The sequence below is a fragment of the Trachemys scripta genome, chromosome 6 (genome assembly GCF_013100865.1).
Source record: "Trachemys scripta elegans isolate TJP31775 chromosome 6, CAS_Tse_1.0, whole genome shotgun sequence".
Taxonomy (NCBI): Eukaryota; Metazoa; Chordata; order Testudines; family Emydidae; genus Trachemys; species Trachemys scripta.
Window position 1 is genome coordinate 23,524,231 of NC_048303.1, and position 25,373 is coordinate 23,549,603.

Consider the following 25,373-nt stretch of genomic DNA (forward strand, 5'->3'; position numbering starts at 1 on the left):
GGCTATACATTGGTATTTAGGAAGTGTTCTCCTTTGTATGGGTGACTGAACCAGTAATTCTTCTCTTCTAGAGTAGATAGAAGGTTGAGATTTGTGCCAACTGCAATACTTCTCCTGGATAATCCAGGCCTGGAAAAGTACAATACCAAGGAAAAGTCTTTTTGGTCAGCAAGTCATCAAAAAGTGAAATTCCTCAAGGAAGACTAAAAACGCAGATGGATCTGACAACATAGTGTGGGGACAGAGGTGATTTCCAGTGTATGGTTTATGCAAGATCTGTTACTGCAAGATCTGGATATGTTTAATATGGATGCACATCTGTTTGTAGTTTGCACTGCTGCTGTAGCTGTGTTGGTCTCAGGATATTAGAGTGACAAGGTGGGTGAGATAATATCTTTTATTGGACCAACTTCTGTTGGTGAAAGAGAAAAGCTTTGAGCTATACTGAGCTGAAGAAGAGCTCTGTGCAGTTCAAATGCATGTCTCTCTCATCAACCGAAGTTGGTCCAATAAAAGATATTACCTCACCCATCTTGTCTCTCTGGTAACTGTTTATAGAACAAAAATGAAACATTTAAAAGTGGCCATAGGTCTCGATGACTGGAGCAAGCTAGGAGATATCTTACATACATTGATCTTAGGAAATAACTATGCAGGATTCTTCAATTTTGTCCTGTTTAGGAATGTAGGCAGACTGGCACTCAAAAGTATATGTGGTGGAAATGTTATGTTTTTCTAGAATGTAGCCCTTTTACACATTATGGGTTTTCCAGGTAAAAATTAAGAGTTGAACAAATCATAACTTATACTAAGGAAAAAGATGGGACACAATGTTTGCTGGGCTTCTACTAATGTATTTTTTTTCCCCAAATCCAGATCAAGCAAATGTCATTAGTTTCTGAAATATAGTCCTAATAATTCTATTATGGTGGCAATTTTTGTGCCAATAGTAGGCATGGAACATATTGTCTTTATCAAAAGGTTAGCCATTATACTTGATCATGTACAGAGATAGTTTTAAGATTGTGTTGCTAACCCTAGGTCTAACCAGGTCTGAGGCCAGCTAGACAACTTTTCTCCAATTTGTAATTCTCTTCTTCTTGCCGCGTGCCAGTACCTTCTCTTCATGTTTTTCATATTTGTCAATAAGCTACAAAGAACATACTGTATGATCACTTTTGATATTGCATCCCACTACTTCCTCCACTGCATTACGTACGTTATGTTTAGTAAAAGAAAAAAAAAGTTTTCCAAATACATTTAATCCTCAAGGGAGCAATTATACAAAGTATCTTATTTCAGCAGTATAAAAAGTTTTCCATTGTTAGAAAAATGGGGTGGTAGCAAAAGAAATTAATAATTTGGCAAATATACATTCTACTATTGGTAGATAACTGTAGATTAGTAAGAGCCTAGAACACACAAATAATCAATTGCAGCAGGAACTTTAATTTTCCCCTACTTCCTTCTGAGCATTTGTTCTTCCAGATTCCAGTGCAGACATCTGAGCTTCCATTTAACAATTCATTTTCTGTGGATTAACAGTTCTTTATCATATTAGTCAATGAAGCCGTTCTAATTTAGCCTGTAGGGATTTAAAATTCCCAATAGTGGTCTGCACTGTTAGTGTAGGGCTCATAGATTGAAGTTCAACAAGGTAGCAACTGACAGCATCCAAACATACATTTGTGAATCGTCGTCTGTAAAGAAGAAAAAAAGTTGTCAAGAAAACTCATTTTGGCTTTCATTTATTAAAATTCATGTAAGAAAAGGAAGTGGGATTCCTTCAGATAGTAATGGAATAATCTGTAAACAACAAAAACCCAAATCAGCTAACTTTAAATTTTCTAACATATAGTTAAATGAAAAGCAAATATTTTAAATCTAATGTTTGTGACTGAAGCATACAGGGGAACTTGTTAAATCATTTCTATTAACCTGAGTTTTAATAGTTGCAGCAATTCAAAAACCAAAGTTGTAGCTCTTGTCAGCTCAGGAGTGAAGTATTTGTTTGAATCATTTCTAGTGTTTTTATCTAATAGCAATAAATAAATTTAGAAGTACCCCTTCACCAGGGATGCCTCAGAAGGACTATGCTGACTCATTAGGAAACAATGTTATTTTGCAAAACAACTAGTTTTATTCAGTGAAATTTGTGAGCATGAATGTAAAATTTGTAAAGAAAAGCACGTTTACATATACAAAATGGAATAGAAAAACTGAAAATAATCAGATATAAACATGATTCAACAGCAGGAAGGAGAAGCCTAAAATTAAAAATATGCTTTTCTTATTTTATTCATTTAAGTGAAATTCTATGCTTGTAAAAGGCTGCTGGATTGTCAGTCCTGGAAAACAGTCCTCATTTCCCAGAATGGGCATTGCATGGACAGATTTACTGCAAGCTTCCCTCCACTGTCCTGCCGATGTTCCTGAACTCTGTTCCAAAGGAACTATTTATGTGCTAATAAAGTTTGCGGATGACACGAAGCTGGGAGGTACTGCCAATACAGAGAGGGACCAGGATATCCTACAGGAAGATATGGATGACCTTGTAATCCGGAGTAATAGTAATAGGATGAAATTTTATAGTGAAAAGTGAAAGGTCATGCATTTAGGGATTAACAACAAGAATTTTTGTTATAAACTGGGGATGCATCACTTGGAAGTAACAGAGGAGGAGAAGGACCTCAGAGTATTGGTTGATCACAGGATGACTACGAGCCACCAATGTGATATGGCCATGAAAAAAGCTAATGTGGTCTTGGGATGCATCAGACGAGGTATTTCCAGTAGAGATAAGGAGGTGTTAGTACCGTTATACAAGGCACTGGTGAGACCTCATCTGGAATATTGTGTGCAGTTCTGGTCTCCCATGTTTAAGAAGGATGAATTCAAACTGGAACAGGTACAGAGAAGGGCTACTAGGATGATCCGAGGAATGGCAAACCTGTCTTATGAAAGGACACTCAAAGAGCTTGGCTTGTTTAGCCTAGCCAAAAGAAGGCTGAGGGGAGATATGATTGCTCTCTATAAATATATTAGAGGGATAAATAACAGGGAGGGAGAGGAATTATTTAAGCTCAGTACCAATGTGGACACAAGAACAAATGGATATAAACTGGCCATCAGGAAGTTCAGACTCGAAATTAGAAGACAGTTTCTAACCATCAGAGGAGTGAAGTTCTGGAATAGTCTTCCAAGGGGAGCAGTGGAGGCTAAAGACATATCTGGCTTCAAGACTAAACTTGATAAGTTTATGGCGGGGATGGTATGATGGGATAGCCTAATTTTGGCAATTAATTGATCTTTGACTATTAGCGGTAAATATGCCCAATGGCCTGTGATGGGACACTAGATAGGGTGGGATCTGAGTTACTACAGAGAATTCTTTCTTGGGTGTCTGGCTGGTGAGTCTTGCCCACATGCTCAAGGTTTAGCTGATCGCCATATTTGGGGTCGGGAAGGAATTTTCCTCCAGGGCAGATTGGCAGAGGCCCTGGGGGTTTTTCACCTTCCTCTGCAGCATGGGCACGGGTCACTTGCTGAAGGATTCTCTGCACCTTGAAGTCTTTAAACCACAAATTGAGGACTTCAATAGCTCAGACATAGGCCAGAAGTTTGTTACAGGAGGGAGTGGGCGAGATTCTGTGGCCTGCGTTGTGCAGGAGGTCAGACTAGAAGATCATAATGGTCCCTTCTAATCTTAAAGTCTATGAGTTTATTTCCAAGGGTAAAAGAATTCATACTCCATGCGTAAAATCCTAACCCCAGTTAAGTCAATGTAAAACTTCCCATTACAGCAATGGGGCCAAGATTTCACCTCACACCTAAGTAAATTCTTCACATACCTGGATTTTAGTTAAGCTCCATCAGTAGTTGACAAGTATAAAATTGAAAATACGTTTATAAAATATACACCAAAAATACCCTAAGTGTACCATATATGGTTGAAAGTTGTTTGCAGAGATGGCCAGTTGCCACTAAAGATTTACTACAATCACTGTGAATCTGATCCTTGAACATGAAGCTTCAAGAAGCAGCCAATTTTTGATGTAATTCGAGGGAGTCCACATTTTTAAAGAACTAAAAACATTTACTTAAAAGTAAGACACAATTTGTTTGAAAACAAGCACCATAATAATAATTAAAACCCCCATCACCTAAAACTGGAACACCTACCCAATATATACCTCTGAACAACTGTAAGAGTAACAATAACTTTTGGTGACTCTACCTTGAGTTGGATTTTAAAATCATTGACCCAAAGGGCTTTGGAGCTTCCAAAACAAGTAACTTGAGAGTATATTTTTAAGTTTTGAAGAACACTTGTTTATAGTTCATAGTTACCTCTCAAAGTTAAGCACTTTGTTGGGGTCTTGTACGTATCCCGATAATAATACATGAATACATTCCAAAAGGTGTAAAGGCTTTTTCATTCTATTCCAGTATGGGTCCTAAAAGAAGATTACATCAAGTTAGGGAGGCCGTACTAAGTTAATTCTGATTCATCAATAGGGAAATGTAGAGGATGTCAGTACATAAAAATTGTGTTACTGCAATATTTAAAATGTTTGATTTATTACAGCAAAATAATGGAAAAAAAGTGAGAATTGGATGTTAGTTTAACTTGCACGGGTTTCCACTACTGAAACTATAAAACATGAAATTCATCAAACAGTATTGTAAATATTAGACTTTGTATAATTCCAAACACACTCTGAACTACTGAATAGTTTGGTAGGATATGGATATGTAATAGGGTCTACAAACACCATATTGAGCATAGACAGAAAGGTGAGGAGAGCCTCTCCTGTTTACAGGGAAGCAGCTTTACTACACCCCCATGCAGCTGCTACAGCTCCCAATTATGGAGACAGGCACACACAGCTGCAGCCAATAGAGGAAACAAGGCCTGCTGCTATAAAAGAGAGATTACAGAGAAGGAAGAGGAGGCAGAAAGGCCTGGGACAGAGAAGGGATGACAGCTCTGCAGCAGGCTGCCTCCACGAACAGACTGCTAGATTCAATTAGAGGCGAGGGCCCAAGTGTGACACTACACCCCATATTCATCACAGTAATATGATGATGGTATGATTATGGCATAATTGTGATGCATTTTGTACAAGATGAGTAATGTGAGGTGTCATTAGAAAAGTTATAATTTGCTGAATATGATTATCTTATTTGTACGCATGTATCATTTTTGTATCTAAAGTTATGAATATTGACTATGTATCTATATTTCAGAATGTAGTCATTCCCCTCTATTCGGCATTGGGGAGGCCTCATCTGGAGTACTGTATCCAGTTTTGGGCTCCACACTACAAGAAGGATGTGGAAAAATTGGAAAGAGTCCAGCGGAGGGCAACAAAAATTATTAGGGCGCTGGAGCACATGACTTACGAGGAGAGGCTGAGGGAACTGGGATTATTTAGTCTGCAGAAGAGAAGATTGAGGGGGGATTTGATAGCTACTTTCAACTACTTGAAAGGGGGTTCCAGGGCTGGCTCTAGGCACCAGCAAACCAAGCACGTGCTTGGGGCAGCACAGTTCTAGGGATGGCATTCTGGGGGTGGCAGTTGTGCTCTTGGAGTTTTTTTGTTTGTTTGTTTTTTTTTGCTTGGGGCGGCAAAAAACCTAGAGCTGCCCCTGGGGGGTTCCACAGAGGATGGATCTAGACTATTCTCAGTGGTACCAGATGACAGAACAAGGAGTAATGGTCTCAAGTTGCAGTGGGAGAGGCTTAGGTTGGATATTAGGAAAAACTTTTTCACTAGGAGGGTGGTGAAGTACTGGAATAGGTTACCTAGGGAGGTGGTGGAATCTCCTTCCTTAGAGGTTTTTAAGGTCAGGCTTGACAAAGCCCTGGCTAGGATGATTTAGTGGGGGATTAGTCCTGCTTTGAGAAGGGGGTTGGACTAGATGACCTCCTGAGGTCCCTTCCAACCCTGAGATTCCATGATTCTATGATCACCCACTGGGCAAAACGCTTCTAGCCTAGACAGCTTATTGTGAAAGGCCCATTCAGGGTAATGTGCCATTAGGAAAAACAATATGCCTTAAGAGAAGGTTATCCCCCACCTGGTGAGCCTTCCTGAGTATGCTCCAGTAATGCTGCTATGATGCAGTAGGGCATGTGACCAGACCACATGACACTGATCTCCATTTGGGTACCTGTATTTTTCCACAAACGGGCTGAGAACTGTTTTTGGAATAAAGAGTTCCTGCCACATGTTAAAGCAGGGAGTGACATCATCTGTAGTTCTTCATTCCCCACTACTCAATACCTAGGAGAAGCTTCTAAGGAAAAGGACTTGGAACAGGGGTGGGGAGCCCACGCTAAAAAGCAAGTGCAGCTTGCGCTTTGAGAATCTGCAAGCCTGTTTGTATCATCAGTCAGGCTAAGAAATTGCTAATTCATACCCAATCTTTCTAGTATTTTAGGTTTAGCTTGCAGTTTTGTTTATTTGCTAGGTAATCTGCTTTTATTTGTTTGCTATCATTTATAATTGCTTAATATCTATCTTTTTGTAGTTAATAAACTTGTTTTATGTTTTAACCTAAACCAGTGTGCCTTTAAGTGAAGTGTCTGGTGAAATATCTCAGCTTGGTTACCACGTGTGTGCATATTCCTCTCCACACTGAGGGAGGGGCGGACATATCAGGGGCTGGAGGGTGCATGCCTGGGGAGCTAGGAAACTGGCCGGTGTCTGCTGTTTGCACTCCGGTGGCCCAGTTTGGGTGAGTAGTACCACCTGCTGTTGTGTTGGGTGATTACAGGGCTTGGGTGAGGCTGACTGTGTCACCAACCAGCTGTGTTTCTTAGAGGCGCGCCGTGGTTCCCACAGCTCCCAGACTGCACGCCAGGGGTGACAACTGGTCACACCAAGAACTGCTCTGACTGGGGACAAACTGAGGAGGACCAGTCAGGAGCAGCAGGGACCCCTCAATAGATTACACCTGGAGCCCGTGACAGGGCAAAATAAACCACAAAGATTATCTTTGTTCTTTAATCAGAAAAAAACACATACTATGAACTAAAAAGGCATGAAGTGATTCTTATCCTTTGTGCCAGTCACAACCCAGGGAAATTAATAAGCTAAGAAAGATGAAGTAGTTTGTTTGTTTCTGTTGACCTTACCATTATGAACTACCCCTAAGAAAGAAGAAAATCAGATTCAGGAATCCAAGACCTGTTGTCCATGCTGAAGTGCAGAAATTCTAATAATTTTAATCCTATTTATGATAGGAGGGAGATCATCTGTAGCGGAAGTAACAGGAATATCAGAGTTTAATAGCTTTCCTCACCTACTAGGATTAGAAACAGTGAGGTTTTTTGTTTTGTTTTTTTAAACTAGTAAGATATTCCAAAATCCCAAGGTCTATTAAAATGTCTGATACATCTCATTTAACTTTAATGTAAAGTTTTAGCTCAAATATTATCCTTACCCGTGCTTTGAACAACTGGTCATACACTTCAAGTAGCCTAGATAGTGGCACTCCAATTTCCCGCATAGTGTATGTCACGAATCCCACATCCCAGTTCAAAGAACAAACTTGTTGCTCTAGAAACTGCACTAAGAAATCTGAAAAACAAAACTGCCTGTTCAGGTTCCACCTTGCTTTAACATTAATTTAACAAAGCTAATTAATGTTAGGTATCTACACAAGGTTTAGCTATGTCTACCCTTACACAGAACCTTTCAACTGTGGAGCTCAAAGCATTTTTACAAAGTGGGTAAGAGTTATCCCAGAATTTACAGATGGGAAAACTGAGGCCAAGAGGATATGCAAGATGTGGCTGCTTTCCAGAGTCAGATGCTGTTATAAGCATCACAAGAGGTATTAGTCAGGAGCAACAACACTATGTTACTAAAGGCATAGCACATTGTGCTTGTGATACTTTCAGGCTATGCTGCTGGCCAGGGAAATTCAATAGCCCAACTCTGATTTTCCCTGTGACAGCACAACACACTGCTATTAGGCCTGGTCCACGCTAACCCACCCACTTCGAACTAAGATACGCAACTTCAGCTATGTGAATAATGTAGCTGAAGTCGAAGTACCTTAATTCCAACTTACCGCGGGACCAGACATGACAGGCAGGCTCCCCCGTCGATGCCGCGTACTCCTCTCGCCGAGCAGGAGTACTGGCGTCAACGGCGAGCACTTCCGGGATCGATCTCAGAAGATCGATTGCTTACCACTGAACCCGGAGGTAAGAATAGACCTACCCTTAGATTGCCAGACTAGTCTGTTTTATCTATAATACTAGCAGATCCATACCGTGTTTAACTCTCTGTAACATAAAACTGTAGTATTTGCAAAAGCTTAGAGTGACATATATCCATGCAGGTTTTTATACAAACATCTTCTTCACGATGGCATTTGAGCATCTCAAAGAAGAAAACACAGACCCCAATCTAATAAAAGACACAGAGTTCCCCTATATTATACTTTATGGAGTTGCCTCTGTAGATATATATAAAATATATAGAAATGGCAAGTAGATACATAAAGAATCTAACTGTACAAAATAAACACACACTTTGCATATACTTAGTATGTGAATAGAAACAGACCGCTCTACCCTTCAATGTCTAGTTTATGTAACTGTCCAAAAATAAATTCAGCTGCTGTTTGAATATAGTAAAATAAGACCATTTCAGAACTTAGATTAGCTTCAGTTTTGGGTGAAAAGTACTGATCATAGGTAAGTTCTAGGAACATAAGAATTGCCATATCATATCTGTATTAATATACATTTTTCCATTACAATCTTGTCTCTTCTCTTGTTCTAGTCACTCTCTCCAATCATCCACCAAAATGACTGTGATAATAAGCACCACAACCCCAGTGTCCAAATTCTTGCTCTTGGACAACAAAGCAACGACCAGCCATCTGCCCTAAAACCCATCATCAGGGATTCCATAATTTACTCAACAACCTCAATCGCTATCATCTTTGCAATAGTAAACCTCAATGAAAACTGATTTAATTTTACTGTTCCAGCCACAAGGGGAAATTTAACATATAAAAACAGCGATTAAAAATTCCAGACAGCGGAGGAAATATAGTTTTCTTTAGAAATGTAATCTTACAATTGTCTCTCTTTTCAGAAGAAAAAGAAATTTTCCAATAATCTCAAAAAAATACTTGATTCACCATGCTCTTTTGATTCTGTCTTGTATAAAAAGAGTACAGCATGTAAAGCTAACATTTATTTAACATATGCAAAAACAGCATTTATAAATACAGGTAAATTTAGCTGCTTTTTAATTAGCATCATACAAAGTTTAAACACTGAATAAAGCATGTATGTTTCAATGCTTAGGGAGTACTTGAGGCCTTTGAACCCACTGCCATAATGCCTATTTTTCTTCCAAACACTCTGTTAAATTGCTTACCTAAAGGAAAATAACGAGGTGTCCCAGCATATATCTTTCCAAGCAATACCATCTTTAGACTAAGAGCTTGCATTCTGTCAGCTGGGCTCAGAGTCACACTGTCACTCAACTCTGAAAAAGAACAGTTAGGCATATAATCTACCTTTAAATCTAAAGTTTACCGAGGGTAATTAAATTAAATTTAAAAGACAAACAAACAGCTATTACTACAGTGTTGTACTTGCATTTACCACTGACACTCCAAGCAAGTATTTTCTAACCCTGACTTTTATATTCTTAGGGCATACACATAACTACACTTATTGTTGGTGGGAAGTCAGTATGTATGCATGTGGAAATGCAAATACACTTTCAGATTTCATATGAATGCATATATGTTATATGAATAGGTTTCGTATTCCCTTGAATTTCACATAAATCCACTAATATAGATGACCAAATGGCTTTAATATCTTAAAAAGTCTTGTCCAATAGCTTTTGGGAGACCTATGTGAAATGAACTGCAATCCAATACCCAAAGTGGAAAAGTGCATACATCGCAAAATCACCATCAGTGGGGACACAACTTTCCTAGCAATCTCCAGTACAAAAGCCAGGACTGAATGGGCAAGAAAAGTGAACTACTTGTTCACTATAGCGGTTAAGGCAAACTGGCAGAGCCAAGCTGGGAAGCCTGCACTGCTGGAACCAGTGCTCTACCTCTTCTTTGGATTAACAGAAGACTTCAGTTCCCGTGCTGTCAATTTGGCAACCTTTCATAAACACTAAATTCATTTGAGGCTGTAATCCTTCTCAGCATAGCTTTACTTAACATTTTGTTTAAGATTTCCTTTTCCTGAAACCTTCAGATGAAAGTCTGCAGGATTTCTGAAGCCATCTCTTTTAGAAATGCCCCTGTACAGTGGCAACCAAGAGGAGCATAAACAGAGCTCTGCTCTGCCAAGCAGGTGATCAGGGGTTTGGGGTTAGCAGGGGGTAAGAATGGGGTGGAGGAGGTAGCACACTCTGCCCTCTAGAAGGATCTTCTTTTGCCATTTGGCAACTCATTTCTGTTTCCAGAGAACACTATGTCCAGACTCTCCTTGGAGAGAGACATGGTTGCACATAATTGATACAGGATCTGGGGGGAGTTGCGGGAGGGGGTGTTCTAGTGGATCACAAACTAAATAGGAGTCAACAATGTAATACTGTTGCAAAGCAAAACAAAAAAGCAATCATCATCCCTGGATGTAGTAGAAAGAGTGTTGTAAGCAAGAAACAAGAAGTAATTCTTCTACTCAGCACTGATAAGGCCTCAACTGGAATATTGTGTCCAGTTCTGGGCATCACACTTCAGGAATGATGTGGACAAACTGGAGAAATTTCATAGGAGAGCAACAAAAGGTCTAGAAAACATTATAGAAACATCTAGAAAACATATTAAAGGTCTAGAAAACATGAACTACTAGGAAAGACTGAAAAAATTGGGTTTGTTTAGTCTGGAGAAGAGAAGACTGAGGTAGGACATGATAACAGTCTTCAAGTAAGACAAAAGGTTGTTATAAAGAGGAGGGTTATAAATTGTTCTTCTTATCCACCGAGAATCGGACAAGTAGTAAGCGGCTTAGATTGCAGAAAGGGAGATTTAGGCTAGAGATTAGGAAAAAATTCCTAACTGAGAAGGACAGTTAAGCACTGGAACAAACTACATATGGAGGTTGTGGAATGTTCATCATTGGAGGTTTTTAAGAACAGATTAGACAAAATATCTGTCCGGAATAGTCTAGATAATACTTTACTCCTGCCTCTGTCAGGGGACTGGACTAGATAAACTATCTTGGTCCCTTCCAATCCAACATTTCTATGATTCTATAAGGCAATGAAGGGGAGTAAGATGATTAATGGGATGGGAGGATGTGCTGTAAAAAAATGCCCATCTATAATGTGGGTTATTCAAGTCACATGTACATCATCCTAAGGTTTTTTTGTACAAATGTTTGATTTCTACCTTCCGTTAGGCACTGGAAACAATCCTGTTAACATTATTGAATTCACAGGCAGGCTCAAAAACCCAAGCAGAGTTCAATTTCAACATACCACTTAATAAAGCAATTTTAAAAAAACCTGTGTAAACAGATAATGCTACTAACAAATGAACATATTTATGAGTATAATGGAAAATAAGTGATTTTTTTCCTACTTATGTTATAACATGTCTGTGTTTAATTCACACAGCTGCATTCCACTCACTGTTAACACAGCTTCTAAATCTTTAGAATGATTGAAATGAGGAACGTTCAACTGCCATGTCCACAACTGGAAGAAAATGTACTTCTACTGCTGCAATACAAACAGACTCAAGCCCCAGTCTTAAAACAAGCTCCATGTGAGTGCACAGGATGAGGACCTCATCCTGTACTATTCTTTTGTTTAAATAATAAACCTTTGAATTTTTACAAAATTCCTAAGCTCCGAAGTTAATATTTAGGTTTCACATTCAATGACGTATACTGCAGAATATTCCTAAAAGATGTACTTAACATCTCAGGCGGATAGAATACTAACAGCAGCATAAGATCACTGGCACTAAATGCTTTCATTATCAGTTATTCTATATTTCTAATCTACTTCAGTCCCAGTCTGTCAAGACTTACCTTTCTCAATTATTTCTTGCCAAAGAGTCTGCACCAAAATAGGGTCTGAATGACCTGCACAATGTATAATTGCAAGCTTACACTCTGAGAGTTTGAAAGGGTCAGCGAATTCACCATACAGCTGCAATAAAAGAGACAGAGTTTGATATTTCAGTCAAGACAAAACAACATGATTTACTATCAGAGTGAAATTAAATAGAACAGTTATTCATTAACATGTAACATACACAAAGTGACACTAAGCCAAAATAGTAGACAGTGCATTTTAATAGCCATTGACAGATATTGTATGAAGAACATATGTAATGAATCAAGTCAGCTCCATATCATCATACAATCTTAAAATTTTAAAGCAAGCTAGGAAAAAACTAGAGTGTTTGCCAATTCAACACCTCTAAAATCAAAGAAGCTATGCACTGTGTAAATAATATATGTTTCCTACAGCAGACAACACAAAGAGAAAGAGAGGAACTTATTGGAGGTAAAACATGAAAATATAAGATTAGACAGGCTAAACCTAAATATATATAAATTTTGAAAATAGGAAGCTGAATTCACAGACTTTTTTGGCTAATGGCTGATAAACAATTTGATGGAATATGTCATTCTCAGATATTAGAGAAGCTTATATTCAAGAGTGGGATAATTGCATCTTCTTTTGCATGAGTAGTTTGAGCAGTCAGGTGAACATCAACTTATTTCTAATCACCTTGGTGATATCCATCAGCTCAGAATCCAACTGGGAAATTGCATCTTGTACTGAAGAATGATGGAAATATTGCCGCTGTAATGTTTCCTCTATTTGTAGCTGTATCCTAGCCACCTAGTTTTAAAAAATTAAGATAATTCACGAGTCATTCATTTCATCCAAAGCTATGGAAACTTGGAAAAACCTAGAATTGGTTCTAACACATTTGAGTACAGAAATTCCATGAGTATATGTTAGAGACATAGTCCTACTAAAGTGAGTGCATCTGGATCTGCTGATTTTTATTGGGACAATGCATTTCCGCCTAAACAGTTTGTTTTTGTATTTACATCAGTAGAAAAAAAATAGTGTAATTGCCAATAATACAAAAGACCTATGCTAACACTGATACTAATAGAAACATTAACTTTTCATCATAGCTTCTCCCCTGTCCTGTCCCTCCTTCCCCCTTGTCCCATCCATTCTCCTTCCCTCCAAGGCCCCTCCTCTTCTCACTTTTCTTTCCATTTCCTCCTAAATGAAGCCCACCTCCCAAAAAATAATTACGGAACTAACATGATGTTTGCTGCCATTACACAATTCACTCTGTTTGTGTGCTATATCCTATTTCCGCAACCTGTCTGTCTTCTTTATTAGATTTTAATCTCTTCAGGGAAGGGACTGTGCTACTCTATGTTCGTACAGTGCCTAGTACAATCGGGCCCCCACTCTTGGTTGGTCCTTTTGCAGTACCATAAACAAACATGACTAATAATTAATAATAATAGCAACTAAGGAAAATGGTTTTTAATTTTTTCTTACTTCCATTTTCTCTTCTAGTTCATGTAGGAATTCACCATCTGCAGCTATCGATGATATGGCAGTGGAACTCTTGGCACTCAAAATGGCACGTGCAATATATTCAAGACGCTGCTGAAGTGGAATTTCGGTGCTGTAAAAGAAACATTCAAATTGTAAGCCACATGCCTAGAACATAGAATTATAGAAATGTAGGGCAGGTAGGGACATGGAGAAGTCTAGAACAGCCATTGTGCTGAGGAAGGACCAAGTAAACCTAGACCATGCTTGACAGGTATTTGTCCAGCCTGTTTTCAAAAACCTCCAGTGATGGGGATTCCACAACTTTCCTTGGAAGCTTATTCCAGAGCTTACCTCCCCATAGAGTTAGAACGTTTTTCCAAAAATCTAATCTAAATCTCTCTTGCTGCAGATTAAGTCCATTACTTTTTGTTCTCCATGTTCACTAAAGAAAGGACAGTTCATCACCATCCTTTTTATAACAGCCATTAACATATTTAAAGACTGTTTTCAGGTCCCCCCTCAATCTTCTTCTCTCCAAACTAACCATACACAGGGTTTTTTTTTTAACCTTTCCTCATAAATCAGGTTTTCTAAACCTTTTACCATGCTTGTTGTTCTCTTCTAGATTCTCCCAATTTATTCACATCTTTCCTAAAGTGTGGAGACCAGAATTGGATACAGTACTCCAGCTGAGGACTCACCAGTGCCACGCAGAGTGTGACTATTACCTTCAGTATCTTACATATGACATTTTTGTTATTACACTCCAGAACATTAGCCTTTTTTGTAACTGCATCACATTGTGGACGCATCCAGTTTGTGGTCCACTATAAACTCTAGATCCTTTTCAGCAGTACTAGCACCTACCCAGTTATTCTCAATTTTGTAGTTGCACATTTGATTCTTCCTTCCTAAGTGCAGTACTTTGCACTTGTCTTTATTGAATTTCATCTTGTTGATTTCAAACCAATTCTCTAAATTTGTCAAGGTTATTTTGAGTTCTAATCCTGTCCTCCAGAGTGCTTGCAATACCTCCCAACTTGGTGTCATCTGCGAATTTAATAAGCATACTCTCCACTCCACTATCCAAGTCAAAATACTGGACTGACCCCTGCGGAACACCACTAGATATGGCTTACCATTTTGACACCAAACCACTAATAATTACTCCTTGAATATGTCTTTCAACCATTTGTGGGTGCTATAATACCCAGCTTTTAGTAATTGCATTTCCCTAGTTTGTTTATGAGAATGTCATGTGGAACTGCTGTATGCAGTGGTGTTATAGCCATGTCAGTCCCAGGATATTAGTGACAAGGTGGGTGAGGTAATAATATATTTTATTGATCAACACATGTTTCATCACTCTCAATAGTAGAAGTTAGTCCAATAAAAGATATTACCTCACCCACCTTGCCTCTCTAATGTGGAGCTGTGTCAAAAACTTTATTGAAGTCAAGAGATATCATGTCTACTGCTTCCCTTTATCCACTAGGCCAGTAATCCTGTCAAAAAAGCGTGTTCCCAAAATAATTATACTAAAGGAAACATAGGAATCAGGACTTCTAAATTCTCCCGGCTCTGACACTGACTCAAAGTGTAACTAAATAACCACTTTGCACATCCCATCTGTAAGACATTCCTCCCTCTGCTACTCTACAATTATTATATAAAACTATATAATAAAATAGACAATGTAACTAAGTTACCGTTTAATATTCCACAACTACATTAATTCTGTAACTTGTTTATTTTTGAAAAAAATATTCAACAATTTCCATTTTATCATTCTAATAGTGGCCAGGTTAAAAACTGACATTTATATAATAATATTTTAGGTTTTTGTTTATTGTTTAGTCTTTACACAAATTAACTTTTCTTTTATTATCTCAATACTAGGAATAATACATCGATTACAAAGTGCCCATACCTATGCATGTCTGCCAATTTAGCCAACACTCTGGCTGCATTACTGAAGTTCCTGTTCTTCTCAAAGTATCGCCACAGTAAATCCATATAACGGACTTTGTTTTGATCAACTTTGGCCATACGCACCAGATATGGCTCCAGAAATGGGGAGGTAATCTGCAGGAATCATATAAACCACAGTTAAGTCTTTTTTTTTTTTTTAAAGCATCCTTAAAAACTTCTCTGTTCCTAATGTATGTGTTTTTAGCCAGTATTACAATCAACTCTTTTGGCCTAACAGAAGTACCCTACAAAATATTTGTGTGAGTATGTTTGTTTTGCATGATCTTACCTGTAGCAGTTTATCTGCAAGGTCAGCTTGTATCAGCCAGTTGTAGAGAGCAATAGAGAAGAGTTCATCTGTTGAACGCTGAGCCAATTTTAGCATTTGTTCAAACTAAAGGAAGAAAAGCCTAAAGCTGTTACTCCAGAACTGTTCACATTTCATACATAGCTCAAAGTCTTTGTCACTGAGTTTAAACATTGCATATTTATGTGTGTCAACATCTATATTAACATTCAATAATTTTTATGAACACGGTATCATCTCACATACTGAAACAAGTTCATTTCAAGTCCTGACTTTATCTCTGTTAATTTACTTTGTAACAATATGTTGTACAAACTTTTTATAAGAAGTTTTATACCCCTCAGGAAACAAATTGGTAGCCTTTTAACTTAAACCTTTCCTAGTATTTAAAAAGCAAGATAGTTGTGACTATCTCTCTTTTGTAAATTTCTTACATGCTGTCCCGCTTCTTCATTGCTCAGCATATTGGGATCAGATGACAACACTGGAGGGCCTGGCTTTTTGGGTACACTGGGAGACTGAGGAGCAGCTTTACTTTGATTTACCAGCTCCTGAAGGGTGTCAGTGATGCATTTGTAACTGTTTAACCTGCAAGTAGGTGCAAGAGAAAGAACAGTTTAAGTTACAGATATCTGTGAGATCCTTGTTCCCACAAGATAGGTTACTGTATACATTAGAAAAATATTTCCGAAACTAAAAAGAAAAGTTTTTGTAGGACCCTGTCAGCGGAATCAATGTAATTTACTGCCAGTCTCTCTCTTCTGGAATGATCTTTCTCACAAATACTTTGTTGTGCAAATTCCCCACTTCCGTAGTAACTGCTGACATGCTATTTTCCTTTCAGTTAGGAGGGCAGGATGCAAAGGCCTTGTAGGCTGCTTATTCCCAATCAGAAATAATTTAAGGGTTATACACTATGAATACTACTCCTCACCCAAGTCATATTTTTCATAACGGAACATCTTCCATTAAAAAAGTAACATGACTAAAGCTGGCCAACTTTTTACAGATATTCTTGAAGTCAATACTGCCCCAAACAATAGTGCTGCAAAGGGGGACAGTTAAAATCTTGAATATCATCCACAATAACTTTTGTTTGTTTGTTTTTTTACAAGTTATGGGTTAATTCAATTATATAAAGGTTAGATCACAGACGACCTTTCCCAAACCATATCTTACAGTCTACAATCAATTAACCTTTTGGCCCAAATAAAGATGGCACATTTTACCAATATCTAAGGAACATGCACTGAGAAAAATATGTTCTCACCCTGCTCTTAATTCTAAAAGGCTTATCTATCATCCCACCCAAATCAGCTGCCAAGTTCTTATGAGTAAATTGCCTTGAATAAAATTGCCCATATATCCTGAAAACTTGCCTCTCCTGGAAAGCCTGGAGTCCAACAATATCCTCATCAGGTTCTCCATTTTTGTAGAAATGAAGTCCAAGACCTTGAGGATCCTTCTTCTCAGCAGCAGTAAGAGACAGTTCCACCACACCCTCATAGAAACGCACTTGAGATAAGGAAGAACTGAGAGTTTGGTCCATCACAATATTAAACATACTGCAAACTGCTATACAATACTGAACTAATAAATTGCACACTTCCCATGTTAGAATGCAAGAATTACCCTCACTCCCAATGGCCCTGATCCTACAAACACTTATGCACATGCTTAATTTGGGGGACTATTCACATGCTTAAAGTTATACATTTGAAGGATTGGGAGCCAAATAATTTTGAATGTTACAGCAGTTGTATGATTATCTACAAACAGTATTCATTTTCTCTGAATGCTATATTAACACAGATTCATCTTTCAACAACATGTACGGTATGAGACAACACCTGCAACAATAAACAGTCATTTAAATTCCACCCTAGGTGTTTTGTTAAAACAATTTTACCAAATGGTTAAGTGCCTTGGCAATTTAATGTAGAAAATGCGGAACAGTGCACAGGAATATTTTTTAAATAGGAAAAATATGTCCAAGTTGCTCAAATCTAATCAAGAAAAGCCATAAACAAAAAGAAGATTTTGATGTGTATAAAATGCAAGGGCTAACAACAAGCTATTTATGGGCGAAATTTGCTCAAAAACAAGAGGGAAATAAAAAACATGGCACTAATGGACATCAGGAAAACTTCTTTACGCACAGAATAATACGTTTATGGAATGGATAACAAAATGCTAAAATTAGAAATGAAAAAACCCAAACAAGTTCAATAAGTATAGTGTCTGAAGTAAATAGGATGAAATTCAATAAGGAGAAATGCAAAGTACTCCACTTAGGAAGGAACAATCAGTTGCACACAAAATGGGAAATGACTGCCTAGGAAGGAGTACTACGGAAAGGGATCTAGGGATCATAAGCTAAATATGAGTCAGCAGTGTAACACTGTTGCAAAAAAAAGGGGGGGCAAACATCATTCTGGGATGTATTAGCTGTAAACAAGACACAAGAAGTAATTCTTCCGCTCTACTCTGCGCTGATTACACTGGTCTACAATTTTTGAGAAGTCGTCTGCTTCAGAGATAAAATGTGCTATTTATAATGTATTTTGATGTGCTGAATTCAAATATGACAATTAAAACAACTGATTGGCTACTGTTTCTAAGATATTTAAGTTTTTACATTTTATGTCTATGTATATTGTGTAGATAGTAGAGTTTTAATCATAAATTGTAAACCTAGGTCTTTTCATGTGTTTATGGTTGCTTTACATGATAATATTTCACCTGTCCTGTTTATGTAACACTTTAAAAATCAGCAAAAGGGTTATATAAATAAAATTTATTATGAAACAAAAGGCAAAAAACTATTATGTACATAGTTTAGTCCTATTCAGTGTCTACTCGGCGCTTCTTGGCTTGTCTCTTGTATTCATTAAATGGAGCATCTCTTGTCACTGTCCAGCAATAGTCTGCAATTTTGCCCTGATAGCGTTTCTCCATTGTTGCAATGTCCTGATGAAATCACTCGCCGTGCTCGTCGCCCACTGCTCCGCAGTTCGGTGGAAAAAAATCTAGATGAGAGTGCAAAAAATGTATCTTTAGTGACATGTTGCAACCAAGGCTTTTGTATGCCTTGAGGAGGTTTTCCACCAACAACCTGTAGTTGTCTGCCTCGTTGTTTCCGAGAAAATTTATTGCCACTAACTGGAAGGCTTTCCATGCCGTCTTTTCCTTGCCACGCAGTGCATGGTCAAATGCATCATCTCGAAGAAGTTCACGAATCTGAGGACCAACAAAGATACCTTTCTTTATCTTAGCTTCACTTAACCTTGGAAATTTTCCACGGAGGAATTTGAAAGCTGCTTGTGTTTTGTCAATGGCCTTGACAAAGTTCTTCATCAGACCCAGCTTGATGTGTAAGAGTGGTAACAAAATCTTCCTTGATTCAACAAGTGGTGGATGCTGAACACTTTTCCTCCCAGGCTCCAATGACTGTTGGAGTGGCCAATCTTTCTTGATGTAGTGGGAATCTCTTGCACGGCTATCCCATTCACAGAGAAAACAGCAGTACTTTGTGTATCCAGTCTGCAGACCAAGCAAGAGAGCAACAACCTTCAAATCGCCACAAAGCTGCCACTGATGTTGGTCATAGTTTATGTACCTCAAAAGTCGTTTCATGTTGTCATAGGTTTCCTTCATATGGACTGCATGACCAACTGGAATTGATGGCAAAACATTGCCATTATGCAGTAAAACAGCTTCAAGACTCGTCTTCGATGAATCAATGAACTGTCTCCACTCATCTGGATCGTGAACGATGTTGAAGGCTGCCATCACATCATCGATGTTGTTGCAGGCTACAAGACCATCTTCCATGAAGAAGAATGGGACAAGATCCTTTTGACGGTCACGGAACATTGAAACCCTAACATCACCTGCCAGGAGATTCCACTGCTGTAGTCTGGAGCCCAACAGCTCTGCCTTACTCTTGGGTAGTTCCAAATCCCTGACAAGGTCATTCAGTTCACCTTGTGTTATGAGGTGTGGTTCAGAGTAGGAGGATGGGAGAAAATGTGGGTCCTGTGACATTGATGGTTCAGGACAAGAAGTTTCATCCTCTTCCTATTCCTCGTCTGACTCAAGTGAGAATGATTCTGGTGCATCAGGAACCGGCAGTCCTCCTCCGGGGGGTACTGGGCGTATAGCTGATGGAATGTTTGGATAATGCACAGTCCACTTTTTCTTCTTTGACACACCTTTCCCAACTGGAGGCATCATGCAGAAGTAACAATTGCCGGTATGATCTGTTGGCTCTCTCCAAATCATTGGCACTGCAAAAGGCATAGATTTCCTTTTCCTGTTCAACCACTGGCGAAGATTTGTTGCACAAGTGTTGCGGCATATGTGTGGGGCCTGATCTCCAATTTTGCAGCCAAAATAAAGGTGATAGGCTTTCTTAACCATAGTGGTTATACTGCGCTTTTGTGATGCAAAAGTCACTTCACCACAAACATAGCAGAAGTTATCTGCACAGTTCACACAAGTAGGAGGCATCTCTGCTCACTTTGGCTAAACAGAAATGTGTCCCTTTGCAAAATCAAACACTGACAAATAAGAGAGCACGACACTGTATGATTTCTAGAGCTGATATAGGGCAATTTGTTCAGCAGAGTGATGTAAGCTTCATTATGATTGCATCATCCATGACTTCTAGGAATAACATGATGCAATTCATATCATGTATGACGCGATACCAGCTTCAGATTGCATCATTCATTGTTTTGCCTAAAAAGCAAGTACTGTCCAAACACAGTCATAGATTTATTCATAGATCCAGTCAAAGATGTATTTTAGTCATTTCTGGTTTAAATTGAGATCCCTTCCCTTTATAACTCACTTATCCTCCGCCATTCCCAAGTCAAGGGTCGTATGTACTGATCCGATAGCATATCTTGAAAACTAGAGCCAATCAACAATTTTAAGCATCATTTTCATTCTCAGTGACCCAGAATTAGTAAAGTTTGACTACATTTATTTCAGAAGCATTTTGGCTGTAGAGCAGTGTTAGAACTGGACACAATACTCCAGTTGACACCTGAGTGCCACATTTCAGCAAAGATTTGGAGAAAGTCCAGAGAGGGATAGCTCAGTGGTTTAAGCATTGGCTTGCTAAACCCAGGGTTGTGAGTTCAATCCTTGAGCAGGCCATTTCGGGATCGGGGCAAAAATCTGTCAGGGGATTGGTCTTGCTTTGAGCAGGGGGTTGGACTAGATGACCTCCTGAGGTCCCTTCCAACCCTGATATTCTATTCTATGATTCTAAGAGCAACAAAAATGATTAAAGGTCTAGAAAACATAACCTATGAGGAAAGATTGAAAAAACTGGGTTTGTTTAGTCTGGAGAAGAGAAGACTGAGTGGGGACATAACAGTCATGTATATAAAAGGTTGTTACAAGGAGGATGGAGAAAAATTGTTCTCCTTAATTTCTGAGAATAGGACAAGAAGCAGTGGACTTAAATTGCAGCAAGGGCGGTTTAGGTTGGACATTAGGAAAAGCTTCCTAATTGTCAGGATGGTTAAGCACTGGAATAAATTGCCCAGGGAGGTTGTGGAATCCCCATCATTGGAGATTTTTAAGAGCAGGCTAGACAAACACCTTTCAGGGATGGTCTAGATAATACTTAGTTCTGCTATGGGTGCAGGGGACTAGACTAGATCCAGGATTTTCAACCTTTTTCTTTCTGAGGCCCTCCCAACATGTTATAAAAATTCCATGGCCCACCTGTGCCACCACAACTGTTTTTCAGCCGATTAAAAACCAGGCCGGCATTAGGGGATAGCAACCAGAACAACTGCCCAGGGTCCCACGTCACAAGGAACTCTGTGAAACTAAGTTGCTCTGGCTTCGGCTTCAGCCCCAAGCAGCAGGGCTTGGGATTTGGCCTTCTGCCCTGGGCCCCATTGAGTGTAATGCCGGCCCTGCTTTCTAGTTTATTTTGGTAGACCCCCTGCTCGCGCCTCCCAGGGGGCCTCAGACCCCTGGCTGGGAACCGTTAGACTAGATGACCCCTCGAGGTCCCTTTCAGTCCTATGATGAAAAGAAGAATCATTACAGATTAAGCCTATTGATGGACAAATGTAAGTGAGCTGCTTAGATTCCTTTCATCCTGAAATGTGACTATCAATAATAGCATAAAATAAGGTAAAGAGTTAACATATTTAGAATGTGAATTAGTACATAAGCCCCTCTGTCTCCATGTGTTCATTTCCTCTTACCTATACGTATATTTTTCTGGATTATCTCTCGGATACTCCAAGAATACTATGCCTTGATCTGAAGTGCCAAAGAGGTAAAAATGGGATCTGAACCAAAGACTGAATTCAAAAGTTGTCAAGTTTCCAGTGCTGTTTGCCTCTCACCTTGTCTATATTGTACACAGACATTAGAAAGGTCCACTTGATTGCTGATCTTTTGGTACTCCTTCAATGACTCTCTTAGCATCTTCTCTTTTTCCAATTTGCTCTGAACCTGTCGGGACCGCTGAAGCAATTCATTTGCCTACAGTGAAACAAATGGAAATTTAAATCCTTACTAATTTAAGTTACACTATCATAGAGATTTTCTTTGCAAAACTCACTCTGTTAACTCACGTTTCAAAGCCTGAAGTACTACAGACCTTATCACTTCAAGTTAAAAAAAAAAAAAAAAAAAGTTCTCTGCCCAGAGACAACATGTCAAGTTTTAGGCAGAAAGATTCTGTATCCAAGATGAGGGATGAAAGGAGGTTTTTGTTACTGGTTTACTGGCTGACTGAACTGAATGAATTGGTTCCTGTTTGAATGCTTGTTTTTAATGCTCCCAGGTGGGTTACAGTGTTGGAAGATTGCTTAAATATTGGGGCAACAGAGGTTTTATATAGATGCCTTTTTAACTATTATATAAATCTAAAGGAAATAAAGTTGGAGATTGAATTAAAAGTAGATTCATAATGGAAAATGGGCATTTAGCTATTGTATCACTACCAAATGACATGTCATTTAATGGCAAATAAATCTGACAGTCAAGAGCACAAACATTTTGTGCTCATCTGATCACACTACCTAATATTCTGCAAGTTTGGATGGAAGACCAGTAATGATAATCAGCACATTTAAAGTAATTTGAGGTTTACATTGAGCTCCAAGAGGATACAGTGGGATTAATATAAAATGCACAATAGCATTTTGCTAAGACAAAAGAACAATTATACAAAACAATTCTGTCTTCCTCTCACTTTCACCACAGAGAATCAAAAGTACATTATACCTTGGAACAGACAGCATCATCAGTACTGTACAGAAGTGGACATATGTCTTGTAAATGTGAACTGATGCCATCCACAGCAGCATTATCTCTGATGTAACAGTTAATGAGAGAGGCAATGAGTGCTCCAGTTAACTCTTTGTCTCTAATTACTAAGTCTTTGAAAGTAGTAATCTTCAAATGCTCTTGAAATTCCTATGGGAAGAAAAAAATACATTACATTTCCAAAAATGCAGTATTCTCACATTTCCAAACAGGACTATTATAATAGAAGCAAATTCAGCTGCTTTCCCAATAAACAAACAAATAAATTTCAATGACCAAAATTCACAGAATCAATGCACATTTTTTAATGCATGTTAAAGACTAAAATAGAAAATACTACATTAAAGAGGATGATCCAGCAGTTATGGCCCTCGCCTGGGACTCAGAAGAGCAGAGTGCAATTCCCTGCTCTGCCAAGGACTTCCTGTGTGACCTGAAGTATGTGTCACTTAAGTCTCTGTGCCTCGGTTCCCCAACTGTAAAACGGGCTGATAATACTGTGTCCCTACCTCAGAGGGCAGTTGTGAGGATGAATATGTTAAACATTGTGAGACATTCTAGGGCCCATATATCTATCTAAGAGAGATGGATAAATGAATACAGGTGACTCAAAGGACTTTGGACTCAAAGGAAATTATGCATGTTTGCACACTTTTTTGCATAAAGTATTAAAGGTTATCATACTGTTTTAAAAAAAATATATTATAAATATCTGGTCATGTGAATTTTTTTGTGAATTAGTGGTATTATATCTCAAGAGACTGAAAACTGCAAGAATGCAAGAGCAAGGGTTTTTTGTTTTTTAGTTTTAACATCTAGTTAACTAACTCTTGACAAACACTGGAGAAATGCGTCTTTTTAAAAACAATCACACCCAACCTCAAAAGTGAGGACTGAGAAAACTCCCATGTCGATTTTTTAACCAACAAATAAAACACAGATACTTTCCTTCAGAGAGCGTGCGCGCGCACACACGCACACACAGACACACACACATTCTCTCTCTCGCTCTCTCTCTCTCCTGCAAATCATATTTAAAATTATCCTCACTATCACCAGGACAGAATTACTTATGCTCATAAATTAACTGCTGATGCTAGATTGGTGCTAATGGTTCAATGTTTTTCATTGCCAAACAAAACAACTTTGATTAAAGCTGTTATTGATGGTCAACTTAGAACACGCCATGTTATTTACACAAGACAAATGTAGTTACTTTCTTTCCTTTATAAAGATGACCTCAGTTCTACTTTCCATGTCACTGAAATCAACTGTGTTTCAAATAGGCTTTATATTCCAAAGGTGTCTGAGTTACTTGATGCAGCATTTGTTGACACATCTGCCAATTATCTTAATGGTAGCAGCAGCAGAAGTTCCTCCACAAATTTCCTGAATGGCCCTTTGCATCCCAAAACTGCTGGGACTTGAAGCCTCTGGTACCTGGGCCTTTCTTCCTCTGCTAGACCTTTGCAAGCCAGAAGGCAGGGAGTGAATTTTCTATGCAGGCTCATTTCAGTCCCATTGTCTTCACTCTGCACTTCCCAGACTTAGCTCAATGGCAAAGCGAGGACAGAGTGATTACAAAACAAACTCAATATTAACTTCTAAGCAGAGTTTTAAAACAGCAAATCCAGTATTACTTAATAGCATTTCAAATATGCCAATTAGTTTGGGGTGTGAGAGCGACACGTTAGATTTTATTTTAACTGAGTACTTGCAACACCAAGAAAACTGAACTCTGGAAATCTCTGTACATGCTGTGAAGTCCATTTAAATGGATTAGACTAACACTGTTTAGAATAAATACTTAAGAAGTCCAGACTTGTTAAATGCAATCAATTAAAAAAAAAAAAAAAAAAAAAAAAAAAAAAGACTGTTGTTCAGTAAATTTTATACCATACCTTCTGAAGCTCACCTACAACAACATTGAATTGGTGCTCACAGAGAAGTTTCCACAAAGCTAAAGCCTGGCAAGTTTTGTGAACAAGTTGCTGGATCCCTTGAAGTGAGGTCTTCTCTGTTAACTGTGCCTCTGCTGTAACATTGAATAGATCATGGGTAAATTTCTATTCCGGTACTACATGTGCTCTTCTTGAGTTACCATGCCAACTTCTGTTTTACAATGACATTTCCCCATATTTTTAAGGAGTTTTTTCCTCTCTCTTTGCTGTTTCATTTTCATTCCTGTTTGATGGGGATTCCACAACGCTTCCCAAAACAGATACTAATTTGTC

At 38.5% G+C, this 25,373-nt stretch overlaps 1 protein-coding gene across 1 annotated transcript in view; it reads right to left on the reverse strand.

Moving 5' to 3' along the window:
* Nucleotides 1-1,246: 1,246 nt before the first annotated feature.
* Nucleotides 1,247-25,373, reverse strand: part of NUP155 (nucleoporin 155) — a 54,811-nt gene continuing 30,684 nt past the window's right edge. The window contains exons 22-35 of the mRNA XM_034773140.1: nucleotides 25,041-25,174; nucleotides 23,098-23,289; nucleotides 22,212-22,350; nucleotides 17,211-17,346; nucleotides 16,266-16,419; nucleotides 15,814-15,918; nucleotides 15,484-15,638; nucleotides 13,554-13,683; nucleotides 12,753-12,866; nucleotides 12,044-12,164; nucleotides 9,411-9,521; nucleotides 7,453-7,589; nucleotides 4,351-4,457; nucleotides 1,247-1,700 (exon numbers count right to left, since the gene is read on the reverse strand). Of these exons, the coding sequence (XP_034629031.1) occupies nucleotides 1,562-1,700; nucleotides 4,351-4,457; nucleotides 7,453-7,589; nucleotides 9,411-9,521; nucleotides 12,044-12,164; nucleotides 12,753-12,866; nucleotides 13,554-13,683; nucleotides 15,484-15,638; nucleotides 15,814-15,918; nucleotides 16,266-16,419; nucleotides 17,211-17,346; nucleotides 22,212-22,350; nucleotides 23,098-23,289; nucleotides 25,041-25,174 (1,874 nt within the window). The 3' untranslated portion in view covers nucleotides 1,247-1,561. The remainder of the gene's footprint in view (nucleotides 1,701-4,350; nucleotides 4,458-7,452; nucleotides 7,590-9,410; nucleotides 9,522-12,043; nucleotides 12,165-12,752; nucleotides 12,867-13,553; nucleotides 13,684-15,483; nucleotides 15,639-15,813; nucleotides 15,919-16,265; nucleotides 16,420-17,210; nucleotides 17,347-22,211; nucleotides 22,351-23,097; nucleotides 23,290-25,040; nucleotides 25,175-25,373) is intronic.